Source organism: Leptodactylus fuscus, chromosome 2, assembly GCF_031893055.1.
Source record: "Leptodactylus fuscus isolate aLepFus1 chromosome 2, aLepFus1.hap2, whole genome shotgun sequence".
In the NCBI taxonomy this organism is placed as follows: domain Eukaryota; kingdom Metazoa; phylum Chordata; class Amphibia; order Anura; family Leptodactylidae; genus Leptodactylus; species Leptodactylus fuscus.
The window spans coordinates 178119260-178133978 of record NC_134266.1 but is presented as its reverse complement, the minus strand read 5'-3'; the positions used below and the strand labels follow the sequence as shown (position 1 = coordinate 178133978).

Genomic DNA, 14719 nt, shown 5'->3' with positions numbered 1-14719 from the left:
TTTCTGCTAAGTTAGGATCCTGTACATATTAGCGTTTACGAGGAGTTTGCAATCTGTAACTCTCCATATGTTGTGAAGCTACCTGCTTGTCGTGAAAACCGAAGGCATGCAGATCGCTGGGGTCTGACCGCTGGGATCCCGTTCTCCTGGACATTAGGATACCGACCTTTGGACCACCGCAGTGATCTGATACTCCTCTTTTATCCTGTGGCTAGGGGATAAGTGTCTGTATTGCCACAACCCTTTTAACTATTTAGACACTAGCACTTTGCTTTTCAATTTGGCTGTATATATTTTTGCTTTTCTGTTGGTTATGTGTCTCTTACAGTCCATTGGTAACATAGCTACTGCATGTACTTACATATATATAGATGTGTTTCTAAAGCTTCAGGTTATGAAGATGACAAAGGGCATAGTATTTATCCGTGAGATGAGGGAGAGCTGGGATGAAAATTTAATAACCTTTAGCAGTTTCAGTTGGCTACTGAAATAATTTAGCATCCTGTGTTTTATATGTATGTTAGTAATTTACAGTGATGTGACGCTGTTTTCGATCCTGTGATCATGTTACCGTAGTTTTGCAGTAGATGTTTTTGCCTATTTGTTACATTTGGGATTGATCTACAAGTTTCCAAAGCTATCATAAAACTGTTAATGTGTATCATAAATCCGTATTATTCCAGTAAATATTTTGTTCATTTTAGTCCTTGCATTTCTCCATAGCACACAGTGTTGCAAAAGTGGTAGTAAACTACAGTACAGCCATATTTTTTCCCTTTTTACTTTTTTAAACTCATGTTAATGCATTTTTGTACTATATCATATTATTTATTTTTTTAATTTTTTTTTTTTAGTTATTTTTGGTGTGCCCTATAAATCAGTTTGCTTTTAATTTAGAACATTATAAGCTCATACATAGTCTATATAACTGTATGACCGATTGTGTTAAAACAACATTACTCTTTTTATGGTTGTTTAGGTGCTGAGGGCCTTAGAGTAGAATTTGACCGCCAGTGTTCTACAGAGCGGCGACATGACCCGCTTACCATAATGGATGGGGCCAACAGGATAGTTTCAGTCCGATCAGGTGATGTGCAAAGTGTTGATAAAACATTTCACTCTTTCCATATTCACTGATATATTTGTTCTTCAGTTGCTCAAACATACAATTATTTATATCCAAACTAAAAATGGCAGTACCATCTCTTAGACGTGTGTAGCCCTTTATCGGTTCATTCCATAATTTTCAATGCAGTCCTATAGGTTGATGCATGAAAAACCATTTTCCAGTCAAAAAAAAAATGCACAAAAACAATTGTCAATGAAGATTTGAAAGGGTATCAACCAGTACCTTAATCAATCAAAATTTAGATTTCTGTTAACAGTAAACAGTTAAATGGGTTTTCCCTTTCAAATGAAGTATACATGCTGTTGACTTATTCACAGGATACATTATCAGTATGTGATTTGTGTTGTTTGACACCTGGACCCCATGCAGATCAGCTTTTCTTGTAGCCTCCAGATGCTGAAAGCTGGTGCAGTAGACAGGGAGTCTGTGTAGGTTGCTATTATTTAAGTAAAAGGCAGTGCAATTCCCTGGAACCACCATCATGCAGTGGATTGGGGCAATGCTGTTCCTATTACTTGAATAAGAGCAGCCTGCACTCACTCCCCATGCATTGTAGCAGTTTCTACCCCCTGGAGGTTGCTGGAACAGCTGATCTGTGTGGGGTCTGGGTGTCATACTGATAACCTATCCTGTGGATGAAAAATCTATATGGGGACAGAAAAGCCCTTTTAACCAAATTTTGGGGAATAGTTTTATCATATTTGTAGATGGAGTTTTGACCAATCAATACAAATCATGGTGAATATGGAAATTATATTAGACCAGATTTAGTTCCTATAATATTAAATCTGTAACAAATCTATAAAAAAATCTTTCTTGGTCTTTGTCTGTATTTCAGTAAAGTTTACTGTTATATTGACACTTCTTCTCTGACATATTGCGCTGGTTGCGTAGGTGTTCAGCAGTTTAGTATCCTATGATTATTTTTGTGATTGTCAAATATCCCTCTATGGACCGAAAATGGAGAAAAAGATGCAGCATTCAGGGAATTCCAAAATTTCTGTGATGTTCAGATTGCTCTCCTGGGCATTGATAACTCCTGCCATAAAAATGCTGGAAATTTCCAACACCTCGATAAACTGTCATTTTCAGTTCAGGACTAGTACTAATACTATTTGTCACGAATGCCAATGTTTTACCACTCTCGAAAATGTACCCACCGTAGTCCATTTTACAGATAAAATTTGTATGTTTTCCATTACAGAAAATTGTGTTGAATTGGTCCTCTATCTATTCCTCCTGTCAGTAATGATGAAGTAATGTTAGCCATGCTGCCATATTCACCCTACTGTGTATAAGTAGCATTTCTGCTACAGTGGGTATTATGAAAGGAAATCAGTTGGTCGAGGTGTCTGTGTATAATATCAAACTAGTAACTGATATGACAAGTCTATTATACAACATGGCAAATATAATGCTGATAAATCAAAAAAATAAATATTCATTGTCCACATGACAAACTGTTAGCAGCAAAGTACAATGCTATTGTGTATAATTTTAAGAACCATTTTAAGAATATTTTTACACATGACTAATACTTTGTTCACCTTATTTTTGGTTACATCAGACAGATACATTGAGAGCATCCCGTGGCATGTACCTCCAACTTTTCTAGACTCCCAGTATATGCGAAGGCCTCACATAGCAAAATGAAGCTAAAAAAAAAAAAAAAAAAGCTATGGAATGTTTTTCATTGAGTCTTTGCTGAGTTTTTCTCCACAGATTTTTTTTCCCTTATAAAACCTGTAGGGAAAAAGTGAACATTTCCACAGGTATATGCTATTTTCAAAAACGTGGACATCTTTGAAAAAGCAGCTTTTACCCATTGTTTTTATTTTTGCAACGTGATAATGGGATTAGCCAGAATCTAATTCACTTTGCATGTACTGGTATGTCAGTGAAGAAGTTCAGGTCTCCTCCAGTTCTCAGAAATAAGATTTAATTCAAACCACTTGAGCTTCTTCCCTGTGTCCTGAGTCCTTTTGGTTCCTAGTTCAGTGCCATGAGTATATTTTATTTATAAAAAAAAAACCAAAAAAACTCTCTCTTAAATTTAGGGTAAGTTCACATCTGCACCCGGGGTCTCCGTTATGCAGGTTTCCGTTTCCTGCCCGAAACTGGGCAGGAAACGGAAACCTGCAGGCATTTTTCAAACCTATTCGAATGAATGGGTTTGAAAAGTGTCCAGCCATGAATGCCGGTGCATTTTGTGCTCTCCGTGGCAAAACCGTTTTTTTTTTTTTAACTGGACACAAAGTCGGACTTGCAGGACTTTGTGTCCAGTTTAAAAAAACCGGTTTCGCCGCGGAGAGCATAAAATGCTCACCGGGGATCAAGGTTGGACACTGTCTGACAGGTTTCTGTCTTCTGCCTGCAGAAGATGGAAACCTGATAACGGAGACGGACGCTGGTGTGAACCCAGCGTTACTGTTGGAGCCAGACGTATTTCTATATGGTGTTCGATAGCGAACATTGCCATTACCATAGGAAACATCCATGTGTCCCTATTTATCACCATGGTAAGGTACCCTCTGAAGGTGCACTGCCTTTTAAAGGGCGTCTATCAGCACTAAAAATGTTATTAAACAAGCCCCACTTAATGGCCACTTAATTTTGATGAGAACCTGCTTTTTATTTGTATGCAAATGAGTGAAGAGTAGATCGGGTGCATGTTCAGGGTGACTGAGCATCACGACCAGCTCTTCCTCTTCCTTTGGAAATCTATGAATGTGTCTGTGTTTCTGGGATGAGTATTGAGTGAGAGGAAGATCTTGTGATGTTCAGCTGCTTCCAAAAATGCCCTTGATGCGTTCTTAGCTGTTTTGCATAGGTATAAAATAGTAGCATCTCCTCCAAATTAAGCAGCCATTATACAAGCAAATTCTAGCACTGTGCTCACAGCTCTGAGCGGTACTTATTACTGGGGCTGGCTCAATAACATTTTTGTTCTGACAGTCTTCCTTTAAATAAAAAATGACTTTTATATTCCATCATAAGCCGTTACCAGTATATTTCGAGAGTTACACTAGACATCTCATTGATATGATTGAATAGTTACTTAACTTTCATCACCAATGTAGTAATTAAATCTCCCTTAATTTTATTTGGTAGGCCGAGAATGGTCCGACTGGTCAAGTGAACTGAGAATTCCTGGAGATGAACTGAAATGGAAATTTATTAGTGATGGGTCAGTTAATGGCTGGGGCTGGCGGTTCACAGTTTACCCCATCATGCCTGCTGCAGGTAAGGACTGATAATGTTTTACTTCAGTGTCGATGACTTGGTAATCTCCTTATAATTTTAGAAGTATAATACAGTCCTATGAAAAAGTTTGGGCACCCCTATTAATCTTAATCATTTTTAGTTCTAAATATTTTGGTGTTTGCAGCAGCCATTTCAGTTTGATCTATCTAATAACTGATGGACACAGTAATATTTCAGGATTGAAATGAGGTTTATTGTACTAACAGAAAATGCGCTATATGCATTAAACCAAAATTTGACCGGTGCAAAAGTATGGGCACCTCAACAGAAAAGTGACATTAATATTTAGTAGATCCTCCTTTTGCAAAGATAACAGCCTCTAGTCGCTTCCTGTAGCTTTTAATCAGTTCCTGGATCCTGGATGAAGGTATTTTGGACCATTTCTTTCTACAAAACAATTCAAGTTCAGTTAAGTTTGATGGTCGCCGAACATGGACAGCCCGCTCTCAAATGATCTGAAAACAAAGATTGTTCAACATAGTTGTTCAGGGGAAGGATACAAAACGTTGTCTCAGAGATTTAACCTGTCAGTTTCCACTGTGAGGAACATAGTAAGGAAATGGAAGACCACAGGGACAGTTCTTGTTAAGCCCAGAAGTGGCAAGCCAAGAAAAATATCAGAAAGGCAGAGAAGAAGAATAGTGAGAACAGTCAAGGACAATCCACAGACCACCTCCAAAGAGCTGCAGCATCATCTTGCTGCAGATGGTGTCACTGTGCATCAGTCAGCAATACAGCGCACTTTGCACAAGGAGAAGCTGTATGGGAGAGTGATGAGAAAGAAGCCGTTTCTGCACGTACGCCACAAATAGAGTTGCCTGAGGTATGAAAAAGCACATTTGGACAAGCCAACTTCATTTTGGAAACAAAGATTGAGTTGTTTGGTTATAAAAAAAGGCGTTATGCATGGCGTCCAAAAAGAAACAGCATTCCAAGAAAAACACTTGCTACCCACTGTAAAATTTGGTGGAGGTTCCATCATGCTTTGGGGCTGTGTGGCCAATGCCGGCATCGGGAATCTTGTTAAAGTTGAGGGTCGCATGGATTCCACTCAGTATCAGCTGATTCTTGAGAATAATGTTCAAGAATCAGTGACGAAGTTGAAGTTACGCCGGGGATGGATATTTCAGCAAGACAATGATCCAAAACACTGCTCCAAATCCTCAGGCATTCATGCAGAGGAACAATTACAATGTTCTGGAATGGCCATCCCAGTCCCCAGACCTGAATATCATTGAACATCTGTGGGATGATTTGAAGCGGGCTATCCATGCTCGGCGACCATCTAACTTAACTGAACTTGAATTGTTTGTCCAAAATACCTTTATCCAGGATCCAGGAACTGATTAAAAGCTACAGGAAGCTACTAGAGGCTGTTATCTTTGCAAAAGGAGGATCTACTAAATATTAATGTCACTTTTCTGTTGAGGTGCCCATACTTTTGCACCGGTCAAATTTTGGTTTAATGCATATTGCACATTTTCTGTTAGTACAATAAACCTCATTTCAATCCTGAAATATTACTGTGTCCATCAGTTATTAGATATATCAAACTGAAATGGCTGCTGCAAACACCAAAATATTTAGAACTAAAAATGATTAAGATTAATAGGGGTGCCCAAACTTTTTCATAGGACTGTATAAATTGTACATCTTCTTCTAGGACCAAAAGACCTCCTGTCAGATCGGTGCATCCTGTCCTGCCCATCTATGGATTTAGTCACTTGTCTTTTGGACTTTCGATTGAATTTCGCTTCCAATCGGGGGATTGTTCCACGTCTGGCGGCTTCCCTTGCAGCTTGTGCTCAGCTTAGTGCTCTGGGTATGTAATGAAGTTCAGGATTCATTTATTCAGTAGTTCTTGGCTTGATAATTTCATTGCTATGTCCTTGTCATTGTGCATATTGTAGCGGCAGGCCACAGGATGTGGGCTCTCCAGAGGCTGAGGAAACTTCTTACCACAGAGTTTGGACAATCTATTAACATCAATAGGTTACTTGGAGATGGAGACGCTGAAGCACGTGCAATGGTAAGGAATCATTTCTGTTCACCAAAGTTTTCTACCAACAAGTTTACATTGCTTGATCAGTCATTGCTTTACTTCACAGCAACTTTTTGTAGCACTACAGAATGTAGCAAGTGGCATTGTAGCCTTGGCATTAAAGATAGAGAAAGGAAAATGGTACATAGGGTAGTGGGCTACACCTTATTGCTTGTAGATGGCAGCAAATGTTATTGCCTAGTGAAAGTTGTCTTGTCAAGAAATAAGCGGTCTACACATGTCTTTTTTTCACATAAGATCTTTTTTCAGAGTTTTACTGGCAGTGCCTTAGCTGCGTTGGTGAAGGGCCTACCTGAAGCCTTACAGAGACAATTTGAATATGAAGATCCAATTGTGAGAGGAGGGAAGCAATTACTTCACAGCCCATTCTTCAAGGTAAGACGCTGTCCATCATAAAGGATTGAAATGTACCCATGAAGAGTTTAAAAAGCCCCTATAGTTTCTTAAAACCTTTTACATACAGTGACCTATTATAAGCTGTGCTCTGTGTCTGTTGTGGGTGTCCTGGGCAAGGAAGGATTACCTGTATATGGACCGTAGACTTTATATCATATATTTTAACTTATGGAAAATGGCATTCTTTATTTTGTATAGTTTTTCTGGAGTACCTTCAAGTAATGAAATATCTCTAATGAGCTACTGCATAAAGATTTAACAAATATTAAAATATGTGCATATGTGTTCATTTCATTCCATTGCATTCATTTAAGCAGTTATGGTCACTTATTATAAAAATGTGACATAACTGTGTAAACGTAATTCAAAGTAACAGTTATATGATTATATACTTGTGTGTCTTGTAGGTTTTGGTGGCCCTTGCTTGTGATCTTGAGTTAGATACTCTTCCATGCTGTGCAGAGACTCACAAGTGGGCATGGTTCCGGAGATACTGTATGGCTTCAAGAGTTGCCGTTGCACTAGACAAGAGAACACCTCTTCCTCGGTTGTTTTTAGATGAGGTATACGTCTTCATTTTCTGTGACCATAGTAATAAGTTAAAAAGAAAAGAAATTACTTGCTTATGATTTTTATTCTTACCTGGAATAATTTGGTTTTGCATAAAGGTTGCAAAGAAAATCCGTGAGCTGATGGCAGATAATGAAAACATGAATACCGTCCATGAGAGCCATGACGTTTTCAGGAGAGAACAGGATGAGCAGCTTGTCCAGTGGATGAATAGGTTTGGGTTATTGTATACTTCTATTAGATGTAACTGTATTGATATGTTTACAGCCTCTTCATAAACGAATCTTGCTTTGTAGACGACCTGATGACTGGACTTTATCAGCTGGTGGTAGTGGCACAATCTATGGCTGGGGCCATAATCACAGAGGACAACTTGGAGGTATTGAAGGTGCAAAGGTTAAAGTTCCAACACCATGTGAAGCACTGGCAACGCTTAGACCTGTACAGTTAATTGGAGGAGAACAAACCCTATTTGCTGTCACCGCTGATGGGAAGGTAACCAAGTTAGTGAATGCTTTTCCTTTGCTATAACATGAATTAACATGTTATTAATTTTTTATTGTAATGTTTTTTTTTCCAGTTGTATGCTACAGGATATGGGGCTGGTGGTAGGCTGGGCATTGGTGGTACTGAATCTGTGTCAACACCCACACTACTGGAATCCATTCAACATGTTTTTGTGAAAAAGGTTGCAGTTAACTCTGGTGGAAAGCACTGTCTTGCTCTCTCTTCTGAAGGGGAGGTCTATTCATGGGGTGAGGCAGAAGATGGAAAATTGGGCCATGGAAACAGAAGGTAAATTAAACATGATGTAAGAAATAAAATTCTGTAAAAATAACTGATCCTATTTTTTTTTCTTTCAAACATCTATAAAATAGATTTTCTGTCTCCTGTCTTGAGTGTACATCTGTATGTAACCTTTAAACATATTAAACTTATTGACTATAAGATACCTAAAGTTGTTCTAATCTAGGAAATTGTGGCTGACATAGTAAAGGAGAGGGGAAGCCCTTCTTATGGTTCTCAGAGCAGAGATTTCTTACTTTAAAAAAAAAAAAAGTTAAGTTTGCATCTTAAATTCTATTTTTCAGTCATATAGTCAGTTTCCTTTTATTGTTGCCCTTGCAGCCCATGTGATCGACCTCGTGTTATTGAGTCTCTGCGAGGAACAGAAGTTATAGACATAGCTGCAGGTGGCGCACACAGTGCATGTATCACTGCAGCTGGAGAACTGTACACTTGGGGCAAAGGAAGATATGGACGTCTTGGGCATGGTGATAGTGAGGATCAACTGAAACCGAAGTTGGTGAGTATCTGTTACCTATACAAAAGTAATATTTGGCACTTTAGCACCCTGTAATTTGTTCAGAATATGTACCTGTCAGATTTAAAACTGATAATCTGGTGCTTGCACTGTGTTTACACCAAAGGGGTCATGCTATGCAATGTTCAGGTGCCCATGTAAATGCCTGGATCATCTACGCTGTTAATGAACACACTATTAGGCTGGTCTTACACGACTGTATTGATTGTATGGTCCGCAAGTTGCTGATCAGCAACATAGACTCCGCAGACGCCCGTGAACTGCTGCACTCGCCCATAGAGTTCTATGGGCGAGTCCATGCAGTGCCGTAATTCACGGCCATTACGGACCTGCTCTATAAATTGCGGACCTCGGTTGCGGCCCGGCACAGCACGGATAAAATATCCGGTGGTGTAAGAGGCCGCATTGAATATAATGTGTCCAAAATTGAAAACCCTCAATTGCAGACTTGCATTACGGCCATGTAAGACCAGCATTAAAGGGATTCTTGCAGATATAAAATGATTCAAAACCAATAATAGTGCAGAGTAATGGACTTTAGCAAGAGCAGAAACCAACTTGAAGCAATGCAGTGATAATATTTTATGGATATGCAGAGCAGCCTGTAAGTACATCTAATCTGCTTTGATTTGCCTACAGATAGCAACAAGTTCTCTGTCATCTAGAATTGCTGTCCAATGTCACCTTGTTAGTGGTGAATGACATTTTCATCCTCTACCCTTTGTCACAGCTGTCTGTCAGCAAATCTGGCACTTGGGATAGACCACAATTAACATTTATTGTCCCTTCAATATGCAAAGGTTTTATTATTTCTCTCCAGGTGGAAGCCCTGCAAGGATATCGGGTCATCGACATTGCCTGTGGCAGTGGGGACGCACAAACTCTCTGCCTCACAGATGATGACACAGTTTGGTCTTGGGGAGATGGAGACTATGGAAAACTTGGACGAGGGGGCAGTGATGGTTGCAAAGTACCTATGAAAGTAAGCATTTCTTTTTAAATGGCGGATCAAATGTCATAAATGCATTTTGTTCAGTTAGTTTTTCACAGATTGGTTAAAATTCAGTCATTGCCCAACGGGCCTCTAGTAAATCTAAGTTTCTGATACCTAATTGCAGACTGGAAACCGAGGGAAATGGGTAATGGAAAATAATGCTTTTATTCAGCTACTGTAATGTAAGATGTTTATTCTTGTTAATGGGTTTGTTCCAACTACCAGCACACCAGCATATCTTGTACTTGGCGAGTTATAGAAACATTATGGATAATTGTTTATATGTTTTTTGTCCTCTGCAGATTGATTCTCTGACAGGACTTGGCGTTACCAAAGTGGAGTGTGGTTCTCAGTTCTCTGTGGCTCTGACAAAGTCTGGTGCTGTCTACACGTGGTACGTTCATTGTAAAAAGAAGCAATGCAATGTATCAAGATATTCTTTCTTCTTTCTTGTTCTTTATAATACTCATTTTGTTTTTGTAAGATTTTTAAGTTTTTTTTTTTTGTTGTTGTTGTTCAGGCCACCATTTTCATGTGCTTTATTAGGGCAAGTCCATCTAAAGGGGCAGACAGCCCCTCTGTTAGGTAGAACCAAAAGCTAATTGCAGTGCTGCCCAAAATTTGGGGCAGGAGGGCTGTTCACTTTCCATGGGAAAAAATATATATGCCAATAGTTTCCAGTGGATTTCCCCCTTTGGAGTAACCGGAGTATATTGATCCATTGCCTCCCTTTTAATAATGGCTGATCAGTGGAGGCAGTAAATGGAGTTCTTCAAACCAGTCAGCCATGTTAATGATAAAAAGGTATTATCTGTATCTACTGTGCCACAATGTATTGGAGATTAACCATAACCAGTGCAAGAGAAAGTTTTTAAAGCGCCCGCCAGGCACCTGCTATACTTTTTCCTTGCTCTACTCTTGATAAATCCCTCAGTTTGGGGTAGATTTCCTAACAGTCTGAATTTTTGATACTGCAAACTGAGACTACACAGACCTAAGCTCCACTAGGTCTAATGTTGTTTGATAAATCTTGTGCATGTTAGTCTATAGTAGTCTGACGTTACATCTCTTATTAGGTGACTTAGTTTCTGACAAAAAAAGTGTCAACAATTTTGGCACATATTTCTCACAATGGCTTATCTTAAGATCCGCTGCTTTCCCAGAAAGCTGTACCCATTTTCATACAAGCCTCTGAAAAAATGTATGAAACACTTGGTAATTGTGGCCCAGGGCATCATTTTGGTGCATTTTGCTTAGTACATCCGCACCCCTCATTGTGTTAATTTTAGGGCACAAATGCATGATGTTCTTTGTACTGGTGAGTCAAAGTCCTTCATTTTGAATGGGTTGCATTTTTACTTCTAAATTTTTATATGCAGGGGAAAAGGTGACTATCATCGGCTAGGTCATGGATCAGATGATCATGTGCGGAGGCCACGGCAAGTTCAGGGTCTTCAGGGGAAGAAAGTTATTGCAATTGCCACTGGGTCACTGCATTGTGTTTGTTGCACGGAGGATGGTAAGCTATAATTTTTTTTTCTTTCTTGCATGATTTCTTGTTTTCCATCCTGCTTACTTGGGAAGAGGAGGAGGGGTATGTTTTCCGACTAAAATTAGTTTGTCTTTGATACTACAGTTTATAGCCCATCTCACAGTGGAAATAGCCAGCTTTTATTACTTGTTCCCTGAGGATACTGTGGGTTTATTGGTTCCTGAGTTTTCTAATATTTTGTCAAGGCTTCTGTCTCCATATAATCTCAGCGCTGCCGCTTGTAATCGGGCAAGACGATCTAATCTATGTAGTTTGTTTACTCCGGCTCTGCTTCAATTTAAATTTACAGCCTGAGATTTTATTCTTATTCAATGCAAGTCCAAAGAGATTTGTAGTGGAAACTTGCCAGCTAATTTTATCTGTATGGATCATCTACAAGTATTTTATTTATTTAACGTCTGGTGCTGGCGAGGGTCAGCTTTATTTATTCATACAGACGTACTATACTGTATAAATGTGTGCTCTCACTTAAGTGAATAGAAACTCACATGGTTAATCCTTATTCCTAGGATTATTGCTATGTTTGGTTGTTGGCATATGGGAGGAGTTTTAAAGGGGTTTCCAGGTTTTTTTCTTATTTTCTATGGCCTATCCTTAGGTTGGCTCTTAAATATCTGATTGGTAGGTGGGTGTGGAAGATCTACTTTATATCTTATTCACCTTCCTCCAATCCTTCCTTCGCTTATTACAACTAAGTGATGATCATCTTGTCTTATACCCTGAATGACATTTTCTGTTTTAATAAATGTTGTTTTTATATGTGTATGACTAATACACCCATGGCTAAATTCTTTTAAACCTGGGACTATTCCTAGAAATCACTGGAATATATTCAGATACCTACTTGACTTGCCCGACAAACATATGTGACACAGTTGTCGCAGCTGTGTACCACACAACTCTGCCAGTGGGGCATTTTCCTAGCAATGAATTCCTTCATATCTAATAAATGTTATATATTTTCTACAAAATTGTATTTCAAATCTTTTCAACTTGACAGGGGGCAATGTGAATAATTTACAACTATTTTTTTTTCTTCTGCTTATTGCATGTGCGTGCTGTGTTTTTTGTTTTTTTTTTTTTGATTTTTTTTTTAAACCACTTTGACACAGGATTTCTAATACAATGACATAGTGCTAGACATTTATTGTTCTCTGCAGATTTTCCTTCTTTTCCATTGAGTAGAAGCAATTGTTGTCATCCTTTAGTATATTAATGTAGTAACTGATAATGAAACAATACTGGGACTATGGCTGGAGCGTAAGTGTTTAGCCAGTGTCTTTGGGTTGAATTTTTGGAATTGAAACCTTACTCAGTAAGATGTATATTTTATGAAAATGTAAATTGCAAATGACTTTTGAACCAGTAAGGAATTATGAGTCACCTTCCTTTCCCTGTCATACACCACCTTCTCCTAGTAAACTGAATTTGCATTTCGTAGGTGAAGTATACACATGGGGAGATAATGATGAAGGACAGCTTGGAGATGGAACCACAAATGCTATTCAACGACCTCGCCTTGTGGCTGCTCTTCAGGGTAAAAAAATAAACCGAGTCGCCTGTGGTTCTGCTCACACATTGGCCTGGTCTACAAGCAAACCTGCTAATGCTGGCAAGCTCCCCACACAGGTAATCTGCCTCTGACGTGTTCACATGGGTTTTTTTTGTTTGTTTGTTTTTTTTTTTCTTTTGGTGGTGGGGGTGTCATTAACCATACATAATTATAGTAGTAGGAATAATTATAATTATGATAGTAATAATAATAATTGTAGTAATAGAAATAATTTTGGTAGTAGTACGTATAATAATAATAATTGTAGTATTAGTGGTACTGGAAACCATAGTTAAAACCAACTCTAGTCAAAGTAGTAGCAGTGATAACAACAACAAATATGGACATCTCTGGTGGTGATTATATTAGTTTGCATTGTCTGTATTATGGAGTAAAACCATATTAGCCATCTCGACAACCAAATAAATTAAACTTTTACTCCAAATGGATGTGAGGATTCAGGAGAGCAGAGATGAGAGCAAAGTCTGTGGTTTCATTATAACTCCACGGCAACATGCTATTTGTCTTGGGTTTATGTTTGGCTCAGATCTTTCCTTTGCCTCTTGTAACTAATCTTGTGCATAGTCATTTCCCCTGCACCTCAAAAACATCTCTAGAATCCATCCTTTCTTTACCATTGAAGCATCAGAAACTCCCTGACTCACTCTCGACTTGACTACTGTAGCTCCCTAGGCTCATCTTTCAGTCTCAGTATTACACCAATGCCTCTGGTCTGTGCCAATCACTGTAAAGGTTCTTTATTAGAGATGAGCGAACAGTGTTCTATCGAACACATGTTCGATCGGATATCCGGGTGTTCGCCATGTTCGAATCGAATCGAACACCGCGTGGTAAAGTGCGCCAAAATTCGATTCCCCTCCCACCTTCCCTGGCGCCTTTTTTGCACCAATAACAGCGCAGGGGAGGTGGGACAGGAACTACGACACTGGGGGCATTGAAAAAAATTGGAAAAAGTCATTGGCTGCCGAAATCAGGTGACCTCCATTTTAGACGAATAGTGGATTTCAAATCCGGGTCATATGAGAATGTGAACTTTGTGACTATGAGACAGGGATAGCTGTACAGGCAGGGATAGCTAGGGATAACCTTTATTTAGGGGGGAATGTTATTAAAAATAACTTTTTGGGGCTCTATCGGGTGTGTAATTGTGATTTTTGTGAGATAAACTTTTTCCCATAGGGATGCATTGGCCAGCGCTGATTGGCCGAATTCCGTACTCTGGCCAATCAGTGCTGGCCAATGCATTCTATTAGCTTGATGAAGCAGAGTGTGCACAAGGGTTCAAGCGCACCCTCGGCTCTGATGTAGCAGAGCTGAGGCTGCACAAGGGTTCAAGCGCACCCTCGGCTCTGATGTAGGAGAGCCGAGGGTGCACTTGAACCCTTGTGCACCCTCGGCTCTGCTACATCAGAGCCGAGGGTGCGCTTGAACCCTTGTGCACACTCTGCTTCATCAAGCTAATAGAATGCATTGGCCAGCGCTGATTGGCCAATGCATTCTATTAGCCCGATGAAGTAGAGCTGAATGTGTGTGCTTAGCACACACATTCAGCTCTACTTCATCGGGCTAATAGAATGCATTGGCCAGCGCTGATTGGCCAGAGTACGGAATTCGGCCAATCAGCGCTGGCTCTGCTGGAGGAGGCGGAGTCTAAGATCGCTCCACACCAGTCTCCATTCAGGTCCGACCTTAGACTCCGCCTCCTCCAGCAGAGCCAGCGCTGATTGGCCGAATTCCGTACTCTGGCCAATCAGCACTGGCTAATGCATTGTATTGGCGTGATGAAGCAGTGCTGAATGTGTGTGCTTAACACACACATTCAGCTCTACTTCATCGGGCTAATAGAATGCATTGG

The 14719-nt window shown here is 39.6% G+C and overlaps 1 protein-coding gene across 6 annotated transcripts in view; it reads left to right on the top strand.

The window, feature by feature from the left end:
- Positions 1-14719, top strand: part of HERC2 (HECT and RLD domain containing E3 ubiquitin protein ligase 2) — a 121839-nt gene that overhangs the window by 87043 nt on the left and 20077 nt on the right. For 3 of the 6 annotated variants that reach the window (XM_075265218.1, XM_075265217.1, XM_075265215.1), the window contains exons 71-84: positions 980-1087; positions 4241-4372; positions 6057-6215; positions 6304-6422; positions 6693-6830; positions 7259-7414; positions 7520-7635; positions 7718-7916; positions 8002-8216; positions 8550-8727; positions 9566-9727; positions 10042-10133; positions 11119-11258; positions 12733-12920. In XM_075265218.1, coding sequence (XP_075121319.1) covers positions 980-1087; positions 4241-4372; positions 6057-6215; positions 6304-6422; positions 6693-6830; positions 7259-7414; positions 7520-7635; positions 7718-7916; positions 8002-8216; positions 8550-8727; positions 9566-9727; positions 10042-10133; positions 11119-11258; positions 12733-12920 — 2102 coding nt within the window. The remainder of the gene's footprint in view (positions 1-979; positions 1088-4240; positions 4373-6056; positions 6216-6303; positions 6423-6692; positions 6831-7258; positions 7415-7519; positions 7636-7717; positions 7917-8001; positions 8217-8549; positions 8728-9565; positions 9728-10041; positions 10134-11118; positions 11259-12732; positions 12921-14719) is intronic. The other 3 variants (XM_075265220.1, XM_075265216.1, XM_075265219.1) reach the window with 2 other exon arrangements.